Source organism: Mustela lutreola, chromosome 4, assembly GCF_030435805.1.
Source record: "Mustela lutreola isolate mMusLut2 chromosome 4, mMusLut2.pri, whole genome shotgun sequence".
NCBI classification, from domain to species: domain Eukaryota; kingdom Metazoa; phylum Chordata; class Mammalia; order Carnivora; family Mustelidae; genus Mustela; species Mustela lutreola.
In genome coordinates this window covers 33389968-33414296 of record NC_081293.1, presented here as the reverse complement: position 1 = coordinate 33414296, position 24329 = coordinate 33389968, and the positions used below count along the sequence as shown (strand labels likewise).

General features: G+C 45.9%; 1 protein-coding gene across 1 annotated transcript in view; it reads left to right on the top strand.

Moving 5' to 3' along the window:
* Window positions 1-6333: 6333 nt before the first annotated feature.
* Window positions 6334-24329, top strand: part of PDE6C (phosphodiesterase 6C) — a 47586-nt gene continuing 29590 nt past the window's right edge. Inside the window, exons 1-8 of the mRNA XM_059169420.1 lie at window positions 6334-6768; window positions 12935-13087; window positions 13191-13280; window positions 14209-14349; window positions 15590-15664; window positions 16870-16934; window positions 17035-17101; window positions 21236-21283. Of these exons, the coding sequence (XP_059025403.1) occupies window positions 6334-6768; window positions 12935-13087; window positions 13191-13280; window positions 14209-14349; window positions 15590-15664; window positions 16870-16934; window positions 17035-17101; window positions 21236-21283 (1074 nt within the window). The remainder of the gene's footprint in view (window positions 6769-12934; window positions 13088-13190; window positions 13281-14208; window positions 14350-15589; window positions 15665-16869; window positions 16935-17034; window positions 17102-21235; window positions 21284-24329) is intronic.

Sequence of the window (24329 nt, the reverse complement as noted above, 5' to 3'; positions counted from 1 at the left end):
TCCACCAAAAAATTTGCATTCCTCTTCCATGGGGTAGAGCTGTTGGGAAGATACTTCTCTGCCAGATGGAACCTCCCCACTTCCTGTAGCTCTATAAAGCCACATGCCTCAGTGTGGTAGATGGAATGAAGACAAAAGTGCTGTGTGTCCACTCCCAGACAGGACTTGCAAAAGTTTCCTGTCCAGTTAGCCTTGCTGTCCCTCTTGTCTCCTCTACCAGCTGGTGGAGCCTCAATCAGCCTGGGACCCCACCAGCTACGGATTTTCTGGGAATGAAAAATAAACTTCCATTGGATTAAGCTGCTGAGATTTGGGGCGGGGGTGGGGGGGCACCTGTAATATATGTTACCATAATTGAAAGGAGAACTGATGCAAGAACCTTGTGTCCTCGGCCTCATAAAAATGAAGCATTTCAAGCCAAGCTCCATTTTGTGCAAACGGACATTTACATCCACATCCTGACAGAGAGGCCAAGGAAAATGAAAAACAAGGAAATGGGGTAGCATTTATCTTCTGACTACATTTAAACGATGCCAAAATAATTGGTGGGAAAATGAAAAGATTATTCGGCCAACTTTTTCAGGTACAAAGAGTCAAACTAATTTCTTCAATAAGGCTTCCTTCAGTGGTTACAAAACCATCAGACAGGGGGAAATCACACGGATCCCACCAAGTGAGTTACTTTGAGACACCGCATCACACCCAACAATCAGGTGTGCACAGAGATTGCTGGGAGCAGATGTGCAAGGTGAAAGAGCCCATTTGCACTTGGCTGCTGGGATAGGCCTGTAATCCCTACCTTTTGCGGGTGCCATTCCTTGATGAGTAACGGTAGGAATGGAGACTCTGGGTAAAGTGCAGCCATGAAATGAACTCAGTGCTGTGGTCTGGAGGACACTGGGTGAATCCAGGACATTGTTAGACTTGCACTGGGGCTTCAACCTCAGGCGCACGTGCTTTAGCTATTACATAAGCATTGCTTCCTGTCGAAATGCTTCAGTGCAATGATAGTGTTAGAGGCGCTACGCGTGTTGATAAGTAGATGATCAAAAAATGTGAACTTGCTAAGCAGAAAGTTTAAGGAAGAAAAATCATTCTTTGGTACATCTGTAGGCTTTTGTAAAAAGATTAAATTCTTTGGCAAAGAGAGAGAGAGAGAGTGCATGGGGCGGGGAGAGGGAGAAACCCAAGCAGACTCTGGGCTGAGCACAGAGCCTGGAACCCAGTGCAGGGCACCATCTCACAACTCTGAGATCGTGACCTGCGCCGAAACCAAGAGTGGGACACCCAAATGACTGTGCCACCCAGGTACTCCCCTGTAGGCTTTTTAGAAGAGTTCTTGGAATTTTTATTTAACTTTTTAAAAATTGGTGTTTAATAACATTTTCTGATATATATATATATATATATATCTTTTTCTGATATAAATATATATTTTTTCTGAATATATATATATTCGCTGTGTGTATGTGTATATATGTGTGTGTGTGTGTGTGTATATATATATATATATATATATATATATAGTTCCTTACAGGATATGTCTTTGTATATTCCCCTAGAGCAGCTATTATGATATATTGTGCACCTCATGGGTACCCTTTTTAATCTAACCCTATTTAAACTGACAGTTTTGGGATAGGTCACTATCACTTACTAGCTGTGTGACCTTGAGCTAGTTACTTAATTTCTCTGTGCTTTGATTTCTTGCATGTAAAATAAAGACAATAATAGTACTTACCTCCTTGGGTTATTGGAAGAATTAAATGACATAATATATGTAAGGGTCTTAGAAGAGGACCTGGCACAGATTATATAATATAATGTTAGCTATTCTATGATCACTTTTTTATTACCAATACCTTGTGGCTTATATTTCTAAAAGTATTCTGGGTAAATGGAATGGAGTTTTCACATTGACCTGGTTTTGTTTCAGAGACTTTTATCTAAATAAATGATAATCAATGTCTGTAATATCTTAGAAATGCCTAAAAATTAAACAGTGAAGTTCAACAAAGTCAATAAAACAGTGAAGTTCAGCAACGAACAGTGAAGTTCAAAAAAGTCAATATGTATTGTGTTGCATTAGAAATTCATTCTAAGTGGTCTGTTTGGTAATTCAAAAAAATATATTATTTGTTTCTTACATTTTTTTTTTTTTTTCAGTGTCTCAGGCTGACCAGCCAGTAAGAGACACAAAGGTCTTGTGAGCTCACTCCTGTGATCCAGGAGGAAGGGCAATGAAGACAAGGGGATTCAATCAAAGACAAGAAAAGGAGAGAGATTCGTGTTCATGCTACAAGGCAGACTTCCAGTATTTCCCTTTAAAAAAGTCTTTGTCTTGGGGCGCCTGGGTGGCTCATTGGGTTAAGCCGCTGCCTTCGGTTCAGGTCATGATCCCGGGGTCATGATCCCGGGCTCAGGGGATCGAGTCCTGCATCAGGCTCCCTGCTCGACGGGGAGTCTGCTTCCCCCTCTCCTAGTCCCCTGTTTGTGTTCCCTTTCTCACTGTGTTTCTCTCTGTCAAATAAAAAAAAAATTTTTTTTTTTAATCTGTCTTTACAAAATGTCATGCAGTAGGCAAAGTAGTCACCAGTGATCTCTTCGTCTTGCTTGTTTTTTCTAACTAATCCATTGCCTGCTCCTGTCAACTGTTGCCTAGAATTGGGTCTCACACTTGTCCCTTACTTTTTCATTCCCAAGCAACCTCACGCGTAGCCTATGAAGATAACCTTAAAAACTTTGTTTATAAAAACAAACAAACAAACAAACTTTGTTTATGAATACATGAATTTGTTATGTAAATTATATATGTTCATTATAGATATTTGAGAAAAATCAGATAAACAAAAAAGAAGGAAAAGATTAATGCTTCGAATCCCATCACTCGGGAATAATCACTGTTACCATTTGGTACATACACCTGGATGTGTGTGTATTTATGTGGAGTCATATTGCACAACGATCTTATAACCTACTGTATATCATAAATGTTTCTTCATATAAATAAATAGACCTTTACGGTAGGATTATTAATAAATGTAGCTCTCTATTCTGTGAATATAATGCTATTTATTTCCCTAACTTCCTATTGTTGAAAATCTAGGCTATTTCTGATCTTTCACTTTTATAATTGTACTTTTGATGAACACCCTGGTAACTGCATTAATTACATGCAGTCTTCTATTTCTGCAAGATAAATTCTTTTTTTTTTTTTTTTTTTTTTTTTTTAACACAGAGAGAAATAACAAGTAGGCAGAGAGAGAGGGGGAAGCAGGCTCCCTGCTGAGCAGAGAGCCTGATGCAGGGCTCCATCCCAGGAACCTGAGGTCATGACCTGGACCAAAGGCAGAGGCTTAACCCACTGAGCCACCCAGGTGCCCTCTGCAAGATAAATTCTTAAAAGCAGAATTGCAGGGTCAAAGTCCATACACATTTTTAGGGTATTTGATAATGAACCAAATGCAATGTAGCCTCTTAATCTTATCCCTACGTATAATGTTCCTTTTCTCCAACCCATCTTTCTAAGCACTACCAGATTAAGTTTGTAGAAAAGGACACTTATAATGTTTTCCCTGTCCCCCCAAACTCTCCAGGGTCCAAAATCCTCAGCCCAGCTTCTGAGGCTCCTGTGATCTGAGCCCATTACTCTACACCCCCATGCTAGTGCTTCTGCTGTTACTACCACCTGGACCACACTTCATTCCCACCCCCCATCTCTGCCCATTCTAGATAGGATCCCTTTTCTGCACTCTCATAGCCATGTTTAGGGATCTCCCTTCTGGCATTTATCATATTCTATTCCATACTTCATGGATCTTTCTATACTGCTCTCATCTCCCTTCTCCACCACAAGTGCTTGTGAAACTACAACCAAGGCTTTCTCATCCCCTGCATCCCCAGAGCACAAGTGTCTCAGTTAGGATTGACCCAGCTGTGCTGCCGGTAACAGGCAGCCCTCATCTCTGAGAGGCTAAAAATGAGAAAGATTTCTTTCTCACTCATGCTACCTGTCCATCTCAGGTCAGCAGGGGCCTCTGTTCCAGGACATCCTCACTTGGAATCAGGAGACCCCTCCATCTGGAACTGATGTGGCAGTGGGGAGAATGGAGAGTTCAGGATCTTATGCTGGCAAGAAATTGTTCTTACCTGGAAGAGACATTTATGACCACATCCCAGAGGCAAAGTTTGTCACATGAACTTACCAGGGGAAGAGGGCAGAAAAAGAGAATCTTCCCATATAACTGGGATGAGAAGAGACTCAGATGAGGAGGAACATGAAGTCTTTACCACAGAAGCTAATACGGCGGCTTGTTTATAATGGACAATCCATAGATAATGTGTTGAGAGAATGAGTGTACCATGAATCCAGAAGTAGTTACAAAAACAAAGGAATGGTGAAAAATAACAGATTATGTTTCATTTTTAAATTAATTTTCATTTTTATAAGTAGAGGAATGTTAACATCTGTGGTTAGTTTGTTTTTCCCTTTAAGTATATATCTGCGTATGGAACACAGATACGTGTTTTTTCCTCTCTCTGGGTACGAGGGAAGCGTGGAACTGGGGAATTGTGAGCACACAACATACTTTTGGTAGAAATTGGAACTGTGCCATGGTCACACAAAGTAACTGGGTAGAAGTGTCCCAAACTGTGTTAGAATGTGATGGTCCCCTGGGAGGGGTGACTGGGTTGACTCAACTCCTTTCTCTTAGAAGATTTATCTCTGCATTATTTTAATTATAATGAGATGCTAATAGGATGTTACACAGTTACTAGTACTCTGAGGAGGACCCTCTTGAGACTACACGGAGTGTGACAGAGGAAGACACAAGAAAAGGTTTGCGCTTGGCAGGGTTCTTGAGGTGGCAAGCCAACTCAACTGTAAGAAGCCACACAGCTGGACCAAGGCCAGTTTGAGTTCAGTTCCCATGGGAAAACCGCCAAGAACCTCTCGTTGACTCACCTAGAACCTGCAACCTCCGTGGATGTCTTTTTCTTTTCTGATAAGGCTATTATCACTCTATCAAGGTAAGCTTAAAGTTTAACAAAGTAAATGAAACCCATGGGATTGCTGTCTTTGAAATGGACTTAAATGTGGGTCTAACACGAGCTTTTAGAGTTCCTGTACCGTGTGTGTTCATTGAGAGAATCTGCCACAAAGTTTGCGTTGTTGTATTGAAATGCTAGAAGACCTTGACGAAGTTTGAAATCAGCATTTAAATATTCAAGGAAATTGGTTCATGAAATGTGTTGTTTGACTTATTAGTTGTATAATAGTGTTTAAGTATTTGGGAAAGTGTGCTTAATCAATGTAAAAGCTTAATAAATTAAACATTAAACACAACTAAGTAGTGGTAAGTGTTTTTCTATGCCTAACCCCATGAGACATTAGAGATCCTAGCAACAGACAAGACAGGTTTTATCCACTAGATTTAACAGACTGTGTCTTGGAGCAAAAATGCATGAGGCTGGCTATTACTGCTCAAAACAAAATCCAAACTATGATGTGTGGCAGGAAGACCCAGTTAGCAGGTGTATTGGCTGCCTTTTACAATCATGTCTTTTGACAAGGATTATTGATTACATTGTGGCTTGATTAGGCTTGGATCACAGGCAAATGTTTTGCCGTGTTCACCTTTCTAGAACAAGATTAAGATTTGTTCCTTTAAAACACTCCCAAGGTCAAGCTTTGAAATGAGGGGAATTGAGAGGTGAAGGTTTTAGAAAAAGGCCAGGCAACTTGGATGATCGTAGGACTTTTAAGAGAAGGAAAGATTAATATTCCATTTTATGTTGCATTGATGCTAAACCCTTCCATCTCCCCCAAAGGCTCATTAAAGTTCCATATAAATAAGCAGACCCTTCCAAAGTCTAATAGTTTCCCTTCATATAGTTATCAAGAAAAAATGATTCAAAGTATCAATGGATGCTAATGTCCTATCATTAATGGGTACATTGATGATTCTCCCTTCAGTGATTTTTCTGGAATAGTCACCTCGACTTGCCACTTGCCTGGCTGATCTAAGATGTTCTGAGGACTTATGAGCTAAGAATGCTTAGGGATTTCATGTCCTGAAGAACTCTTTAATCCTGTGCTCCCTGAATCCTACTCTAAGCCAGACCTTCTGTCACAGCCCAAGAGCTTCCGGCAGTTTTTTTGAAAGCTCTGCTGGGCAACCATTCTGCTCCATCTTTCGGGGATCCTGTGAGGGGCCCTGTAGGGTTTCCTCAGTGACTTCGACCAGGATGTAGTTCCTTCTGGGCACTCCGTCCCAGGGGGTGCTCCGAGGGTCTCCCTCTCTGAGCCAAAGCAGCAAAGCAAACCACACTATGGGTGAGATCAGCCAAGAGGCCGTGGAGAAATACCTAGAGGACCACCCCCAGTTTGCCAAGGAGTACCTCGCCCAGAGGCTGGGGGAAGCCCCCGGGGACAGCGGGCCGCTGTCGTTGGCTGAGGAGTGGGCCCTGTGCTCTGAGCTGATGCTGGCCATGCAGGAGGAGGCGGCCAGCCCAGAGCTCACGGTGCACCGGGCCCTGGGGAAGTTGGCACAGCTGCTGCAGGCCGACCGCTGCAGCTTCTTCGCCTGCCGGGCCCGCAACGGCACGCCTGAGGTGGCCTCCAGGCTGCTTGACATCACCCCCACCTCCAGGTTTGAGGACAGCCTGGTGGTCCCCGAAAGAGAAGTTGTGTTTCCGTTGGACATCGGGATAGTGGGTTGGGTTGCTCACACGAAGAAAGCCATTAATGTCCCAGATGTGCAAAAGGTAAGTGGCTTTGTGACAGTGGGGCCGACCGGATGTCTTGGCAGGGTTGGGGAAGAGCCAGTGGGAAAGAGCTGGGAGCTGGTGGGGTGGGGTAGGGGGGGCGGGGGGTGGGGAGCAGCCTGCGGCATGAGGTCGTCTGTAACCTGAGGAGTAGGAACAGTAGGAAGAGGATCCCCTAGGCAGACGGTTGCCAGAGTTAGCAAATAAAAACACAGGATGCTCAGTTCAAGTAGGATTCGAGATCAACAGTGAGTGAGTTCTTAGCGGGTGTCCCTTATAGTGTCGGGCATTTTCTTGGGCAAACTTAGCGGAGCCAGGTGCATTCCACACCTGCTCCCTTACATATCCTCCCAGCTCTGGAGACTTTATTTCTGGACAACCTGGCAAAGCGGCCCAGGCTGGTGAGATCCAGTGCCTGACGCTGAGACCTGTGAGCGGCTCCCCACACCTCTCGCTCACAACCCTTTCAGGTCCCTCAGTTCTTGGGGATGGACTAGCTCATAAATGGATTCTTTCACTTATGGACCGAATGCACAGAAAGAACAAATAATGCCATTTGAAAGTTCAGGTGTTGAAATTTCGATTGTGAAAAATGTAAATTTGGATGATAAGCACAATTGACACCCCCCACACACACAAGTCAGCTCTCTCCAGAATCACCTCCAACCACATGGTGTGGTCCTGAGCTAGCCTACTGTGCAAACACAAGGCGTGGTTTGTGCTTTTAAAAACAACAACAAATCACTCTTCTTATCACCACAGTGGGGTTGCTCATTAAAAAAAAAAAAAAATACAAATAAACAAGAAGGAAGGAATGTAAATCACTCGTGAATGGGGGCAGCTGGTGGCAGGAGGCTAATCCCCCTTGTGCCTCCTGAAGCTGATTATAGGAGCAGGGCCTTCCTGGGGTTCCAGAAGGCACAGAAGTCGTCAAACATTAGCAAACACTCTGCAAACAAGCCCAGCACAATCCCCCAGTGCAAGGGTTGCCCTCCACCACCGCAGAGTGGTCAGTCCTCTCTGATCCCTGGCTTCAGGGAGGTCAAGCTGGTTTTAGGTAGATTCTGATGCTAACTGCCGCTGTGCCTGTGACTGGACTGGTTTGTCCCCTTTAGGCAAAACTCTCCAGACACCAGTTAGGAGGCTATGCCTATACACCCTGAGGTTTTCTCACGGGGTAGTATGCTTCCGGCCAGTCCCCGAGAGAGCGAGCCCCTCTCCAAAGTTACTAGGACTTCAAACTCAAGAAAGTGACATGAAAGTTTTTTTTTTTTTTTTTTCTGGAAAAAAAATTGTTTAAAGAGATGGATAAAATGATTTCTGTTGTAATGCATTATCAATGAGTCCAGTTTGCATGTTGAGAAGAGAATGATGGCAGAGAGCTGCTGGGAAGAGCAGGCAGCCTTGGTGTGTTGCTGTCCGTGGTGAGCATCACCCGGTGGACAGAGCAGGAAATGGAGGTGGGCGGTGGGGGGACCCTGTTGTCCCCTTGCCCTTTTCCCTAAGTACTCCCTGCTGTTCTGAGCAGGATGGAGAACTGCTGAGTTGAAGAGACACCTTCTTCAGCTCAGAGACAAAGGCCTCATTTGCTTTTCATTTCTATCACTTGTAAATATTTTCTTCTTATGGAGAGAAGAGTGGTGCTTTTCAACTCCAAATGCACATTAAAATCGAATCTAGAGCATTTAAAAAATACTGTCCAAGATGCAATAGACCAATACACCAGACTCTGAGGGGTTGGGATGCAGGCAGTAGCATTTTTTTTAAAAAGATTTTATTTTATTTATTTGACAGACAGAGATCACAAGTGGGCAGAGAGGCAGTCAGAGAGAGAGAGAGGAAGAAGCAGGCTCTCCGCAGAGCAGAGTCCAATGCGGGGCTCGATCCCAGGACCCTGGGATCATGACCTGAGCCGAAGGCAGAGGCTCTAACCCACTGAGCCACCCAGGCGCCCCGGCAGTAGCATTTTTAAAAAGCTCTCCAGGTGATTCTAAAATGCAGTCAGAATTGAAAACCACTGGTGTGTTGGGTGAACAGAGGGGGCGGAAATTGGATTTCAGAGCAATCGGGGGATCCTCCGTGGCAGGGGCTCCAGGAATCTTGAACTGACTCTTTTTCTGGGGCAGACAGGAAGCTGAGGTCACAGGGGCTGCATCTCACCTAGAGCCCATGGTATGGTCAGTGAGTGAGAAGGGCTGGGCCAGACCAGGCATCCTTACTCTGCGTCTAGGCTGGGCCAGACCAGGCATCCTTACTCTGCGTCTAGCACTCTTTCGACCCTCCACCGACCCCCACATCCCTGCAACTTGCCAGACTTGAATCGCTATGATAAAATCTGCAAAAATAAAAAAGAGGGAAACCAATGTTTTCATGAAATTTCTACTCATTCTTACCTTCTTGTTGTATTTGACCATTTATAAAGCATGTTCACATTCTTAATCTCCTTTGATTCTGGCAAAGATCCTGTGAGGAACAAGGGACCGTATCTTTATTTCCATCCTGTACAAGGAAGAATCTTGTCAAGGCCAATCAGGCAGGATGTGGCAGGTCTGGGGCCATAACTCCCCTCCCCCTCTTCTACCACGCCACTGACCACACGTGGCTTCTCTCTGGTGGGCAATGTGGGCATCAGACAGACCTCAGCACAGATGTGGGTTTGAGACTAGGTAACTGTGTGATAGATTGCATTTCTGCACCTGAGGCATGGAGGTAAATAAATATACAGATTAAATGAACATATAGTGCCTGACTCTTAGTAGGTGCTCAGTAAACGACAACCGTGAGAATACTGTATTTAGGCCCAGGGGTGTTTGGGGGCTAGGTGTAGGTGCCCCCCAAAAAGGGTCACTGATTATCACCTGTTTTTAAAAAGGTTAAAAGACAGGAAAACTTTTAATAGCAGGAAACAGAGAGATATCCTTCTCAGGTTAATTATTTCTTTTTCTATTGGGAAAACTGAGGGTTAATTCTATGGGTGGTTCTCGTTCTGACTGTGGTTTAAAAGAAAGCCGCGGGAGAAGTCCTAAGTTTTCAATAATTAACAGAACACCTCTCGCTCCCAGTGCCCTCTTCCTTCCCTTCTTTCTTCTGACTCCTGGTCTCGAGGAATAATGATACTTAATCAGAATTTAACAATGCTGAGATTGGATGAGGGACCCGGTCAGTCTGCTGCTGGACACAGTGTTTCCCAGATGCCTTCAGGGACTTCTCTGAAGGTCTACCCAGGGGAGTTTGCGAATCTGAGAACTATAGGAATTACTCAAGCAAACTTCACTAGGGGTTGTTTGAGCTAGTGAACCCGAAAGCCTCGCCTTGCCTACCTGTCATCTGATGGATGGTTTTATGTAGGGCTTTCTGATACAATAATAAGCAAGCATTATATTTTGAAACGCATATCATTTTTTCGAAATAGCCAAATGAATTTAGGAATACTTCCTTGTGTTTAGAATCTAGAATCAAATAGCATGGAGCTTTGAAGCTGACGAGTAAAGTGTGTTTGCAAAGAAACGCGACTGCCTAGTGTGTGTGCATCTGATCTGGCATTTAGTGGTCAAGATTGCTGTGTAAACGAAGGGGATTGCAACCCATAATGGGTTGTAGGTCAGGAGGAAAATGGAATGCGAGCTGGCTTGAGCAAGCAGTGGATGAAGAGAAAGGAGCTAACAAAGTCTGGAGATGTCCTGGCCTCGGAGGGAAGATGTTACCAGATGCAGAGAGAATGGCAGATCAGGTGGTTAGGAAAGAAGTGTGGCTGTTGAAGGCGGGGAGTGGAGGTAGGGTAGGGGCGTGGGGTGGCAGACACCGGCCCTCAGGCAAACGCATGCTTCCGGGCATAAGGCATAGAAGGCCTACATCGATAAGAGCATCTATTTTCTTCTGTGGTTAGGATTGGTTACAAAAGCTAGAACTAGAAGCAGAATGGCCCTTGCAAAAGAGAACTTCTTCTCATCCAGGGAGGCCCAATAAAATTCCAGGTGTCTTTTCCCAGTAATTTTTGAGCTCCTGCCATATGTCAGACACTTTTCTAAGTGCTCTACCCACACGGTGTTAGCCTACGTGTCAGGGACTCTGGAGTCCACACTGTCAGGCTTCCTATTTCCACAAGGCTATATAGCATGCCCGGGATCACTCAGCAGGTGAACCGGGGTCTTGTTTTAGCCGGGGAATTCTGACTCCAGAGTCTTCTTCAACATTAGATGACGTGGCCTCCTAAGTAAAGAGTTGGTTTGTGTGGGTCCACGCTGGGAAATGCAGAAAAGAGATCTGGGATAAGGGGCTGCCTCTGACTCCCTTAGCATCTCACCATTCCTAACCGGGTCCTCTGCAGGAGTGATTCACCCACTAAGAGGACAGATTCCTGGGGAAGACAGATTCTATTCTAGGAGGGTGGGGGTCAGTGGGTCTGCTGGGAGGTCTGCAAATCTGAGTGTGTCTGTGGGGGTCTGTGAGGCAGAGCCCAGGTCCACTGCTGAGTTGAAGGTTCTACTGGCCAACGAGCCCTGCTCCCTGGGTGAGATTCTGGCCCAGAAGTCACACACCAGAGGACTCCCATATTTTTAATTTTGGAAACTAAACAAAGTCCAGCTCCTAAGGGTTTGTGTTAACCATCAACACAAGGAAATGAAAATAATACAAACTATGAAAGGAAAACCCCATTCACTTTGGCCAGTGAGTCTCAGAATCAGGCAGAAAGTTTAGTTCCAATGGAAGGAGACTCGGGTTCAAAGATGAGATAGTATGAACCAGGGAAGGCTGTGTCTACACCTATCTAGAGTGGGCGATCCTCTAACTTACAGCCCATAAGAACCGCGGTCCTTGACCCTCTGAAACTCTTCCTTTTGGGGACATTGCCACACTCATCACTCTGCCCTTTCCATGGTTAGGGTGTCAGAATCATCTCTCCCATCTACTGCATGAGGCTTGTATCTGGGAAGATCCACTTCCTCTCTCCCACAGAGGGAGAGAGAGAGAGAGAGAATGAGAGAGAGAGAGAAACATGTATGAAAGACGTTGGCTTGGTAGAACATTAAAAACTGATAAGCCTGTGGTGCTGGCAAGAGGGCCCCTTCACCCGTGACCAGTGGAAGTAAGATTTCTCACCTTTTATAACAGTCATTGGTGTAAATACAAACTGCATATATCTGTGGCTCCCACGAAAGAGATTTTTCACCTCCGGATCCATCCCATAGAAATGAAAGCAAGAGTGATTCACGTTTTCAGTGAAGAAAACTACGGAGTCAGTAGAGACTGGCTGAGTGTACCACGGGCCTCCCACATTGGGCAGTACTGGGTAGGAATCTAGAGACTGAATTCACTCCCATTTGCACAGGTCTGGAGGGAAGTCTGGAAAGTATCATTATAGGTTGCAAGCATGGTGTGAATTAGAAAGGAAAATTTATAAAAAAGAAAAAACTTTGTCCAAGAGTTAGAGAAAGGCGTACAAGGAGACATACTGGGGCACCCAGTGGCTCAGTCTATTAAGTGTCTGCTCTTGGTTTTGGCTCAGGTCGTGATCTCAGGGTCCTGGGAGGGAGCCTCGGGTTGGGCTCCCTGCTTAGCAAGGAGTCTGCTTGCCTCCCTCTCTCTCTGTCCCTCCCCTCCCCTGCAGTCTCTCTCTCAAATCAATCAATCAATCTCTAAAAAATAAAGGGAAAAAAAAGACACATACCAAGCTGTTAACACTGATTCCCTCAAGTCAGCAAGATTAGAAGAAGTTTGAGGAGTCATTCATTTTTTTCTTTATGTTATGGTGTACTGGTTGTCTGGTTTCACGCACATTTTACTCTCACAATTAGAAAGCTGAGTTCCGTGGCCCTACACCTGTAAACCCAGCTGTGACTCCTTCCCTGCACACCTTCTGTCCATTGTAACCCTGTTTCCTCTTAGCAACCCACTTTCCTCTTGGCCATAACCTCACCTCCTTTCTCCTGGCCCTACCACAGCCTCGCCTAGATAGGCCAAAGCTCAGGTGGGAGACGCTTAACCTGAAACACGTGAGTTCACTCTGTGCAATCATAGGATGGGGGTGTGGGTGGGACCGCTGTGCTGGGGTCCTGGTCGCCTGTCCAGACCAGGTTTGGACTAGAGAGAACATTCTGGTGCCATTCTTAGACTTACACTTCATGGTCCTATACAGCTTTGGCAAACGTGTGAATGTGTCTTTCAGAATAGCCATTTCTCTGACTTCATGGACAAACAAACTGGCTATGTCACAAAGAACCTGCTGGCAACTCCGATCGTGATGGGCAAGGAGGTTCTTGCCGTGGTTATGGCAATTAACAAAGTAAATGCCTCTGAATTTTCCAAACAGGATGAGGAGGTAATGCTACCCTGGGTATCCAGCTGGAGGCTCAGGGAATTTATTTCTTATTTAATGGAAAGAGAGATACCATAGCTAATTTGTTTTTCTCTGCTTCCTGTAGATCTTTTGCAAATACCTCAACTTTGTTTCTGTCATCCTAAAACTTCATCATACCAACTACCTGTACAGCATTGAATCCCGAAGAAGCCAGGTACTTGGAAGTTGACCTTCCTCACTCCATGCTTTCCTGTTCTGACAAAGGGACCCAGAGGCAACAAGCCCAGACCCCTCCTATCGCTCTTGGGGGTTTAAGCCAAGTGGAACTGATTCCAAGACTTTAGTCCTGGCTGTCTTCTCATGTCTGCCCCTGCCTCCCACCCCCACCTCCCTGCTCCTCCATCTGTGTGTACAACTGACTTCCCTCGTCTTTATCCTGGGTAGCCATGGTTTCTTCTGTGAGATAATTATAGTACCTACCCTATGTGGTGGTTGTGATCATTTGATCATTACATGAATTCATCCACACAAAGCTCTTAGGAGTTCCTGGTCCATATGGAAGCTATTAATTTCAGGAGCAAATCCCTCTTCTGAAGTCTGTTGCCTCCTTGAGCCAGAGGGATATGGAACAACATTGGGAACCAGGCAACCAGGCCATTCTCTGGATGTCAGTTTCTTCATCTGTATAATGGTGGGAGAGGGGTGGGGATGAAGGTCTTCCAATGTTTTCTCCTAGCCAACTGTCCAGATGAGGTAACCTCTGAGTAGCTCAGGACACGTGGAAGGAGGCATATGGATTTCTGCCCCCCAGGGGAGCAGCAGGTGCCAGGGCATCACCAATACTGGACCCTCTGCCTGGAGACTGTCTCTGCTTCCAATGTGAGGTCACCTGCCCTTTGACATTGGGGACCAGTCATGGTGTACCGCTTTCAGAGACCTTCACCTTTGCACGGGTCTGCTCATGATCCTACTCAGAGAATCTGAGTAGTGGGTCAGACATGAGCAAATTAAAAAATGAAATTACATTGTTCAGTGATACATGTTCTTTTATTGGAGGCATCTCAGGCTTTCTTTTGGCAAATGCTCTACCTCTTCACCGTGAGTTTTGTTCTAAGTGTTTTCTTTTTATTTCCCCCTTTCAGATCCTCATGTGGTCAGCCAACAAAGTATTTGAAGAGCTCACAGATGTGGAGCGTCAGTTTCACAAAGCACTCTACACAGTTAGAACATATCTGAATTGTGAGCGGTACTCCATCGGACTGCTGGACATGACCAAGGAGAAGGTCCTTGTCACTCCATTACATTTTTGTTTCCCCTAAAATCATCTATACAACACCCACCACATGAAATGTGATCCATTAAAAAATGGATACTATTCACACACAATATATAATGTTAATTTTTCATCTTGTTTCATTGATTCAGTTGGAGCGCTCCTAGCTCAACATAAGTAATGAATACTATATCTTTTACATTCTTATTCTCCATGTTAATCGAAGTTATTTTTATCAGAGTAACTGTTCTAAGGGGATTAACACAGGACCAGGAGTCAGGAGAGCTGGGCTTTGATCCTGCCTCTGGGACTTGGTGGTTGAGTGTATTGGTTGGGGTGCTTTGGGCTGCAAGGAACATCAGACCCAGTAAGTAACAGCAAGACAGTTATTATCTCATTTAACAAAAAGACCCAAGATCAGGCAGCGTAAGGCTGGGTCATTCAGAGCTCAGTGCAGTTATCAAGGTCCCAGGGGCTTCCTGTTTCCCCTGGCATGGTCTCCACTGCCTGCAGCATATTGATAAGGTCTCCCCTTGGGGGTAACAAGTTGGCTGATGCAACTCCAGAGGTAGCACACAGAGAGGAAGAAACTGGGAGGTGCCTCCTACAAATGTTACTTCCATTGCCTTTCATCCGAGGGATGCCCTTCCCGAGAAGGGCTCAGCAGACTTCCCCCCCTTCTCCGCTATCCAGAACTGGCTGTGCGCCTGCCACCCAACTAATCTCAGGCACCTTATAAAGGCCACTCAGGGGCTGTGCAGGCCCCTCTGCCTTGAGAAAATGACTTCCTGATGCCTAAATAAAATGGGGGTCTTCTAGAGAGGAAGAGGGGGAGAATAGATGTTGGGTAAGGCAGCCTGCACTGTTGGCCACCCCGCGTGACCTTGGCCAAGCCTCTTAACCTACTTAGATTTAGTTAAACTATCTATAAAAGAGCTGCTGACTACTGAGTTCTTTTACCTATGTGTCAGGGTTGGTGTTCTGCATGTATAGCTCATTTAATCCTCACAACCACCCTATAGTATAAATTCTATTATTATCCGTGTTTTACAGAGGAAAAAGGCTGAGAGACCTCACTGTCTCTTAGCCTTAGTTCGTAAGCAGTATTGCCGGGAATTATAGGTCTTTTTCAGCTCTAAAATTCCAGAATTCTAAATTAACATAAAATATGCAAAGCCATGAAACTCACAGAAGACATGGTAGGTCATGGAACAGTTTGTTTGATAATATTTAAATATAATTGCTTCCAGGAATTCTATGACGAATGGCCAATCAAGCTTGGAGAAGTCGAGCCTTATAAAGGTCCAAAGACCCCAGATGGCCGAGTAAGTGCAAACATCTTCCTCTGTGCTATGTGTGCTTGGTACAGGGCTCTAGAACCAGCAGAGAGGAAAGAGCACTGGTCTGAGAGGCCCTGGGTCCTTGTCCCATAAGTTTTGGTGGGACCTCAGAGTAGTAGAAAGAGCACTGGACAAGGAGTTTGAAGTCCACGTCTCAGCTCTGCCCAAGCCAGCTGGGTGGTCCTTGCCTAAACTCATTGTTTACCTCTCAGTTTCCTTTTCTGTATAGCTGGGCTTGGTGAATCAGTAGTTGTCAAGCAGGAAGGACACAGTAGAGCCACCGGCCTGGTTTTTGAGCCCCAGTGCCCAGGCTCTCCTTCAAACCTGCTAGATTGGAGACTCCAGGCGAGGGATGGATTGGATTAAATTTTCCCCTTGCCAGCAAGCTTCAGAGGGCAGGAACAATGTCTCACCACCATATTCCCAGCAAAGGAAAGTGAGGGTACTGGGATGGAATGTGTCCCGGCCTCAGGTTCTTCATCTGCCCAAAGTAGAGAGACTAGTTCTCCAGTCCCTCCCAGCTTTGATGAAGCACCCACTGAATCCTGTTCCTGAGGCACCTGCTCCGATCGGCCAGTGCTGGAAGGTGGGAAGTGTTCATTGCACAGTGGATAAGGGAGCAAACACATTGGCCGAGGTTGAGAAGTGACATGCTGTGTTCCACTACTAGTTATCAGTCAGGTATTTCCAGATAATAGAAAGGGATCAGTTAAAAGTAAAACAAGAGTCCTTTGAAAGTTGTGTGGATAAATTCCGCTTTTAAAATTTAGCTGCACAGGGGCGTCTGGGTGGCTCAGTGGGTTAAGCCTCTGCCTTTGGCTCAGGTCATGATCATAGGGTCCTGGGATTGAGCCCTGCATCAGGCTCTCCACTCAGCGGGGAGCCTGCTTCGCCCTCTCTCCCTCTGCCTGCCTCTCTGCCTACTTGTGATCTCTGTCTGTCCAATAAATAAATAAAATCTTTTAAAAAAATAAAATAAAATTTAGCTGCACAGTCTTGTTTGTGTGGCTAATGAGCCACTAGTATTTCCAGCTGTAGTGCGAGCTTGTAATCAGGATGTGACAGTGGCTGCGGTAGTTTAAGCAAGCATAAAATGAGGCGTAATTAAATGAGCCTTAAAGTACAAGTTCGCTGATGAAAAGTTTTTTCTTTAGGAAATAAGATTGTTCTCATAATCTCTTTCCTCTTAGGAAGTCATCTTTTATAAAATCATTGATTACATTTTACATGGAAAAGAAGAGATCAAAGTGATTCCGTGAGTACTGTCCTGAGGCAGCAGGAGTTGCCATTTTGTCTTTGTGCACATTGCGTGTCTCTGTATGGCAATGATTCTCTTTCTTCTAATCTTCCTCAAGGACCCCCCCTGCAGACCACTGGACTCTCGTTAGTGGGTTGCCAACATACGTTGCCGAAAATGGATTTGTAAGTTCCTGAACACATTCAAATCTTGAATAGTATTGGATGAAACTCTTACTAGCTATGGGATGGGAACGGATGTGAAAGTGAGATGCAGGAGGAAAGATTGACATGCCCTCACAGGACGTGGGAGCGAGGACTCCTGGCAGTTGAAAGGAGGTTAACTAGAGACTTCCAAACTTGACACGAAAATATTTAGTTAACATGAGAAAGACCCATCCATCCCCCCAACTTCTCACTCAGTAGTCATGCAAATTTCAGATGTCTTTTGAAGGTCTGTGACTATGATTCATGTTGGGTTTAATTTGGTCTCAAGTACAGTTACCTTGGTCAAGACTTTCAAAGCATGGGAAATTACTGACAAAAGACAAAAATATGTAAGTGGAGGACGTTGCCACTGACGGCCATGCAAAATGAGTGAGTTAATAAAGGAGGTGAAGAGTTTTCCCTTGGTCTGTTAGGTCAGGGTGGGATGGGGTGGACAGATAGCTGGCCAGGTCTGGCGAAGAGAGCTCAGGTGTAGGGAGACAACAAACAAGAGGTCTCTGGTAGGTCCCATAAGTCTTAAGTTCAGAGAACTAGACTCACCACAGCTTTCCCACTCTTCTACCATACTCTCCTTCTTTCCATGGCGAATTTCTCTCCCTTGTTGGGCTTCTCCACCATCTGTGTCTTCTTTTGGCATCAAGATTCCTCCCTGCAAGAGAGTTCAGTGCTTCCAACATTTTTTTTTGTTGGCATTTTCCTATCTTCCCCTTCACAAATCCAAGTTTCTGTAATGTATTTATAGCACTCATTTGCATATTTGGTTTTTCTTTAGTGTTGTCCTTGTGTTGTTGGCAGTGTTCATTCATCTTCATTATTTAGTAAATGGGCATGTAAGTTATAGTGACTAATAGAGCCACTCAAGGGTCAGAGGTAAGCTAGGTTAACCTGCTTAGTGTGAATATTGCTGGGTTTGGAATGGTAGGAAAATTCTGGATGTGGCTGAAGGCTCTTCATACATCAGGGGACTTTACTTTGGGGTTTCCGGGAGGCCTAAACCCTGGGTTCACTGGTTACCAGACCAGGTGGCCTCGAACAGATGACATGATCCCTTTTTCTAGTGTAGAGACATGCCAAAGGGGAAGAAAAGCAAAAGGAGAGAAAAAACAAGTGTATTTCCTTTAGGAATAAACAGCACTATATACAAACAAATATCACATTTTCATGTTTGCAAAAGGATTGTTTTTTTTTAATGTCATTCCTGACTTAGTAGTAATGACCAAAGCATTCCAGTTCATTCCCGAGTCCACAGGTACCACAACTTTCAGCTTCAATACATCACCAGATTGCTCAACCGTAGGCCCCATCCTTGGTTTCCTGGCAGGCCCCCTGCTTACACTGCCCCACTACCTTCCACATCTCAACTCCCACCCTGGGCCCCATCCCTGCTCTGCTGGTAGCCCAGGACTGGTGGCAAACTCTTGGAAATCTTGTTTAAGGTACTTCTCACCAATTGCACTCCCAAAGTCAGAATTGATTTGCAGAGAGGTGAGCTTGAGCCATTTCCTGGGACTCCATAATTAGGGTGAGCATACATCCCAGTGAGCCTGGGCCAGCTTCCATGGACAGTTGTTGTGCTGGAGTTATTAATGTTCTTCCCTTTCCCTCCCAAAGGTGTCACCCCATATGATGTACTTACAAGGGTCTGGATTTACTAAAAACCCATTTTGTGTTTAGCACAGCATTTTCTCAAACTTAACATTATTGACTTTTGGAGCCAGATGATTCTTTGGGTTGGGCGGAGGGCGGGGAGGAAGCTATGCTGTACATAGTGAGATGTTCAGCAGCATCACTGATCTCTACCCACAGACACTGCACACCATCTTGGCTGGGAAACCCTACTCTAAAGGATCATGTCAAACATTACAACAGCCTCAGCCTCAGCCATGCCTCCCTGGGGGCCTCTGGTAATATGGCGGCACACTCTGGCCAAGAGAGTGAGAGGCTATGGCTCAAGAGCCTGGGTGCTTTGACTCAGTACTGCTTTGGGCAAATCCCTTGGCAAATCCTTGACCTTGGACAAATCCCCTGACCTCTCTGGGCTTTACCACTCACATTTGTAGAATAAGGTTACTGACCTAATTATTTAAGAGATGGGGCCTTTGAAAATTTTTAGATGCTATTTTCTAGATAAAAATGATCTGCAATTTTAATCATAATTATTGGTGCACCTATAAAGTGCTGAAACTTTTCCTTTTAGCTTTTTAAAACATTTCCCTCAATCATTTCGCTGGGTTAGAGAGAGAAAGTAGAGGCACGCTTTAGGGCGAGCTGTCGCAAAGTCCCGTAGCCTGACCTCTCTGGACATGGGGGACACACGCACAGAGTTCTCGTTAAACAAGTACCTCCCAGCTCTGAATGGGACATGACAGGCACCAGTTAAATGATTTCTCAGATATTAAAAATGAGAACTAGGCCAGATTGTAGCATTGGAGGCATGAAATACAGGATCAAGCCAAACTAGAATTAAGATGTGGGAACTGAGAGAGAGCAAGGATTTCTGAATACTGAGCTAAAAAGCTTGGCTTCTAGGATCTTGACCCACAGGTAGATGTTCTCCAGGGGCCTTAAAAGTATGGGTGGATGGGGTACCTGGGTGGCTCAGTGGGTTAAAGCCGCTGCCTTCGGCTCAGGTCACGATCTCAGGGTCCTGGGATCAAGCCCCGCATTCGGCTCTCTGTTCAGTGGGGAGCCTGCTTCCCTTCCTCTCTCTCTGCCTGCCTCTCTGCCTACTTGTGATCTCTGTCTGTCAAATAAATAAATAAATAAAATCTTAAAAAAAAAAAAAAAGTATGGGTGGAAACTGACACTGTTGGTAGAAAGGTCAGAAAAGAGGACTAAGCTACTTCTTGCCTCTTTAAAACATACCCAAAGGATGCTCAGCCACGAATTCACAAAGGTTAGACCGGAAAATTAATGGATGGCACCCGTAATTCCTTCGACTCTTTAGCTGTGTATGCTAACAAAATCTTTGGAAGACTTGCACAGTTGCTTCCTAAGAGTAGCACAAACCCAGCATGTACGGCTTGACCACGGTTGGTTGTGAGTGCTAACGCTGGGGGGAGGGGGGAAGCAGGGGTGACCCCCGAGAGCCAGGGCAGGGGGGTAAGAAGGCCTTGCTCCCTGTTCACCAGTGTTAGAGTTTTCGCAACTTTATGAGCAGGTTGTTAAACTGTTGCCCACGGTGGGAGTATTGGTGCCATGGAAATGGGCAGATCTTACAAGTGACGGCCGCCCTGCCTCTCCCGAGGAGAGCGGGCCACACCAGCCCCCTCACTCAGACTCCACTTTGAGCTTCCTCCCATGGTTTTGAACAATGTCTCTTAACCTCTTTGAGCTTCTAATTCCTCATCTTTAAAAGAAGAAGCTCAAGCTTCATGACTAACATTCCTTCCAACTTTAAAATGCTATGATTTTAAGGATCTACTATAGTTTTGGTGGAAAGAAAGTTATAACATTTTACTGAGTCCTGTTTGTGGTTATGATCTGACATACAGATAATTAAAAATTACCAAGAATGGAATGTCTCTTGTCCTTGTGGTTGAAAGCAGTAGTTTCTGAATTCAGTACTTCACATGACATCTCAGAGTGACTACTTACCTTGTACCTAAATCTGCCGGGCAGCTTCCTCCTCCCTTAGCCACCTGCTTGCAACTCAGGTCCCACATCAGAAGGAAAGAAAGGAAGAAGGAAAGCAAGAAACAGAGAGAGAGATGGAGGGAGGGAAGGAGGGAGAGAAACAGAGCCTTCCCAGCATCACAGCCACACCTGCCCCAGCAGAGCTGTCTTCTGCTCAGCTTCCTCCTCTCCTCGGTCTGAACTGCTAGTTGTTTGGAATTTGGAAGAAGAATCCTGAGAGACTGGGAATAAGAAAGAGCCAAGATTGTGCTACATATCATACAATGACTTAATTAGACCCTCAGTGTGTTGTGAGTGAGTTTGGCCCAGCCGAGGTTGGTGTGAATAATTTACCTGCGCGCCATGTAGAGCTGTGGAGGAAACCCTCCTCCGCCGCATTCTTTTTCACGTGGGCTTTGTGGGTTCATGGTTCCGCCACATGATATTTTAGGTCTCTCATGTCCTCTTGCTTTACAGATTTGTAACATGCTGAATGCCCCTGCAGATGAATACTTCACATTTCAGGTAACTTTGCCCTCAGCTAGGCCTCACCCAGGAGCGCCGCTCCCCGTCCCTTGGGATTAGGTGGCCTTCAAGGCTTCTTCTGTCCCATTCACCCTGGCTGGGCCAGAGCCACCAAAGAGCAGATTCTTCAGGGAAGGCAGAAGAGGTGAGAGAAGGAGGGGGAGTAGAGAAGGAGACAGGATGCTTGTCACCCCAGCAACAGGGGGTGGAGGGTGCGGGCTCTGCCATGGCTCCATTCTACCCACTCCTGATCGCCCAGGGCTCCGAGGAGTGCCTGGCACATCAGAGGCGCTCACTAAGTGTTTTTTGGCTGAGTGATTAGCTGTATGCCTACTACCACCTGGATTCAGCCCTTTAGTGGTTTTCCCAGGCCCTTCCCTGCAATTTACTGGGGAAGAAAATCTATTTGTTGGGTCCTTGGGGGTCTCTCCTGCTGTCAGACTCTTGGTTTTATCTTTCCTCCCGCAACATCCAGGGATCCCCCTCTGCCCCGGTCCTCTCCAACCCTCCCCACCACTCCGCAACTGCTGGGGAGAAACTGGCATGTGTCCCTACAGCCTCTCCTTTTCTGCCTTCTGGCCTGTGTTTAGTGTCCTGTTTTAACAAACATCCAGTTATGGCCCGGGCTCCAGTCAGAAATAGAGACAGCCCTCCCTGTGGGGCCAATGGTCCTGGCTTCCTGTCTGACACTGACACACACACAGAGCCCCATCTCCGCCTGATGGAGATGCCGGCTTCCTGGGGCCTGAGGACTGGATGAGAAGCAGCGTCCCAAGCTGGGCAGGCAAACCTAGGTGCCCTTGCCTAGTTTCCTGGAAGGTTTCCCTCTGATCTCCCCACTCGTCCTGCTGCTCACCCACATGGAAATCACACAAACACCATATGGCACATTTGCTCCAGCTCCCTACCCCTCACAGCCACAGCCTCACGGTGACCACACTGTGCTGGTCCTGACCCTGACCTTTACGGCAGCTGGGTGCCAGAAAAGTGTGCACAGGAAGGAACAAAAGGGGACAAGCACTTTCTAAAGTGTCTGACCTTCAGCAGCTGTTGTCTGACTGGGGAGAGAAGGGAGCTGACCCAGGGGACCCGGGGCTGTGCTCTGAGGTTTGAGGGAAGCCACACATGGCTCCGATGGCCCTGGCTGCCAGGAGGCTGCAGACCTGCCTGAGTAAACCTCCAGCCAATAGGAATTTCCCAGCTCTCCAAGAAACACCTGTGTGGTGCCCCTGAACATGGGCTTCTCGGGTCTCTGGTGGTGGGGGTGGGGGGGGTGACCATGCAATGGCTGCTGGGCTGCAAAGTTCACAGTTATCAGAGCACAGGGCTGCTTCCCGTGGGCCACTCCAGCCGCTGGCTGAGCGTGGTGGGGATACTGAGGCAGATGCATTGCTGGGAGACCCCAGCTCCTCCCACCACAACGTTGGTCCCAGGAACCCCCCCAACAGCCCTGTGAACTCTGACAATGGCATCTTGGTCTAAGATACTGCTCCCCCCACCCCGCCCGTCCTTAGCCCGGGTCAGGACTGAATCTTGATGGTGTTCTCAGCCTCCTTGGGCCTCCTCCCAGCTTCCTCAGGGACATCGCCCTTGAGGATCATTCCACAGAGCAGATTCAGGATAGGTTTGCCACCTTCCCCAGGCCTCCACCTCTCTCTTCACCTTCCCATGTCTCTCCACCTGCTCATACCCCACTTCTATTCACTAGACCCTTTTGTACCTGGGAAGTTTAATGGAAAAACGACTGATCCCAAGTGAACTATGGTCACGGCAAACCTGCAAAGGCAAAGTTCTCAAACTGTGCTCCTCAGGGGACCTGGTGGATTAGCTTTCTATTGCTGCTGTAACAAATTACCACTCACGCACAACTACATTATCTTATGGTTCTGGAGTCAGAAGTCCAAGAATGGGTCACGCTGGGCTAAAATGGGTGTTGGCAAGACTGTGTTCCTTTCTAGAGGTGGTAGGGGAGAACCCATCTCTTCACCTTTTCTAGCTTCTAGAAGCTACTGCATTCTTTGGCTCATGGCCCCCTGCCATCTTCAAAGCCAGCAATGACTTCACCCCTGACCTTGCTTCTGTTGTCTTCTTCATCAATTCTGACTCTCTCTTTTCTACTTTTAAGGATCCTTATAATTACTTTGGGTCTACCTGGAAAATCCAGGATAATTTCCCGTCTTAAGGGCAGCTGGTGAGCAGCCCTAATTTCATGTGCCCTTTAATGCCCCTTTGCCTTGAAAAGTAACAAATCCACAGGCTCTAGGATTTGGATGTAGACACCTGCAGGGTGTTCCTTGAAGTGGATAAATGGGTTCTTCCTTTAAGTCAATTGAAGTGACCTTCCATTCACAGGGGAAAAAAAATAACACATAGAATTTTCTCAGTTTTAAGTTTTCATCCTATTAATTTTTCTTAAATCTTTAGTTCCTTCTAGCACTTTTCTGTCAACAAGCTCTAACTAACTTAGTAACAACAAAACACATGAACATGCCCAGGCAACAAAAGAATATTTACTGAAAACTAAGAAACAGTCACTAAAACTTGTTTTGGAAACTTTTAAAAATATACAGGGTGCTTATGGTTGTGAAGGTATTTTGTACACAGGTAATATACTCTTTGCAATTGCTTTTGTCCCTAATCTATCTGGTAGTGTACATAGAGAGAAACAGTTCACAGTATTTTCCGAGGATAAAGACTTTGAGAAACACTGTGTGCTGATTTTTTTTCCCCAAAACTTTGACCACCAAGACGCCTAAGTTGAGGTTTGATTTCCATCTGCTTTTCATTGCAAGTCCAGAGACGAACCTCTGACTAAAAGCCGCTGTTTACCGAGCACCTGTCACGTGCCCGGCCCTGTCCCATCAATTGTGCAGAGCTCAACAATGTGTGAGACACTCTTCGGCAGGATTAGACTATAGCCTCACAGACAAAAATCAACCACTCCGAAGCATGTGGAAACTGTCTAACTGCTAAGTTGTGTGCCCCAGGCACTAAGCGCTGATTGAGTTCTGAAAAAGAGAAGTTCCGTATGGGTCAGAAAGGTGAG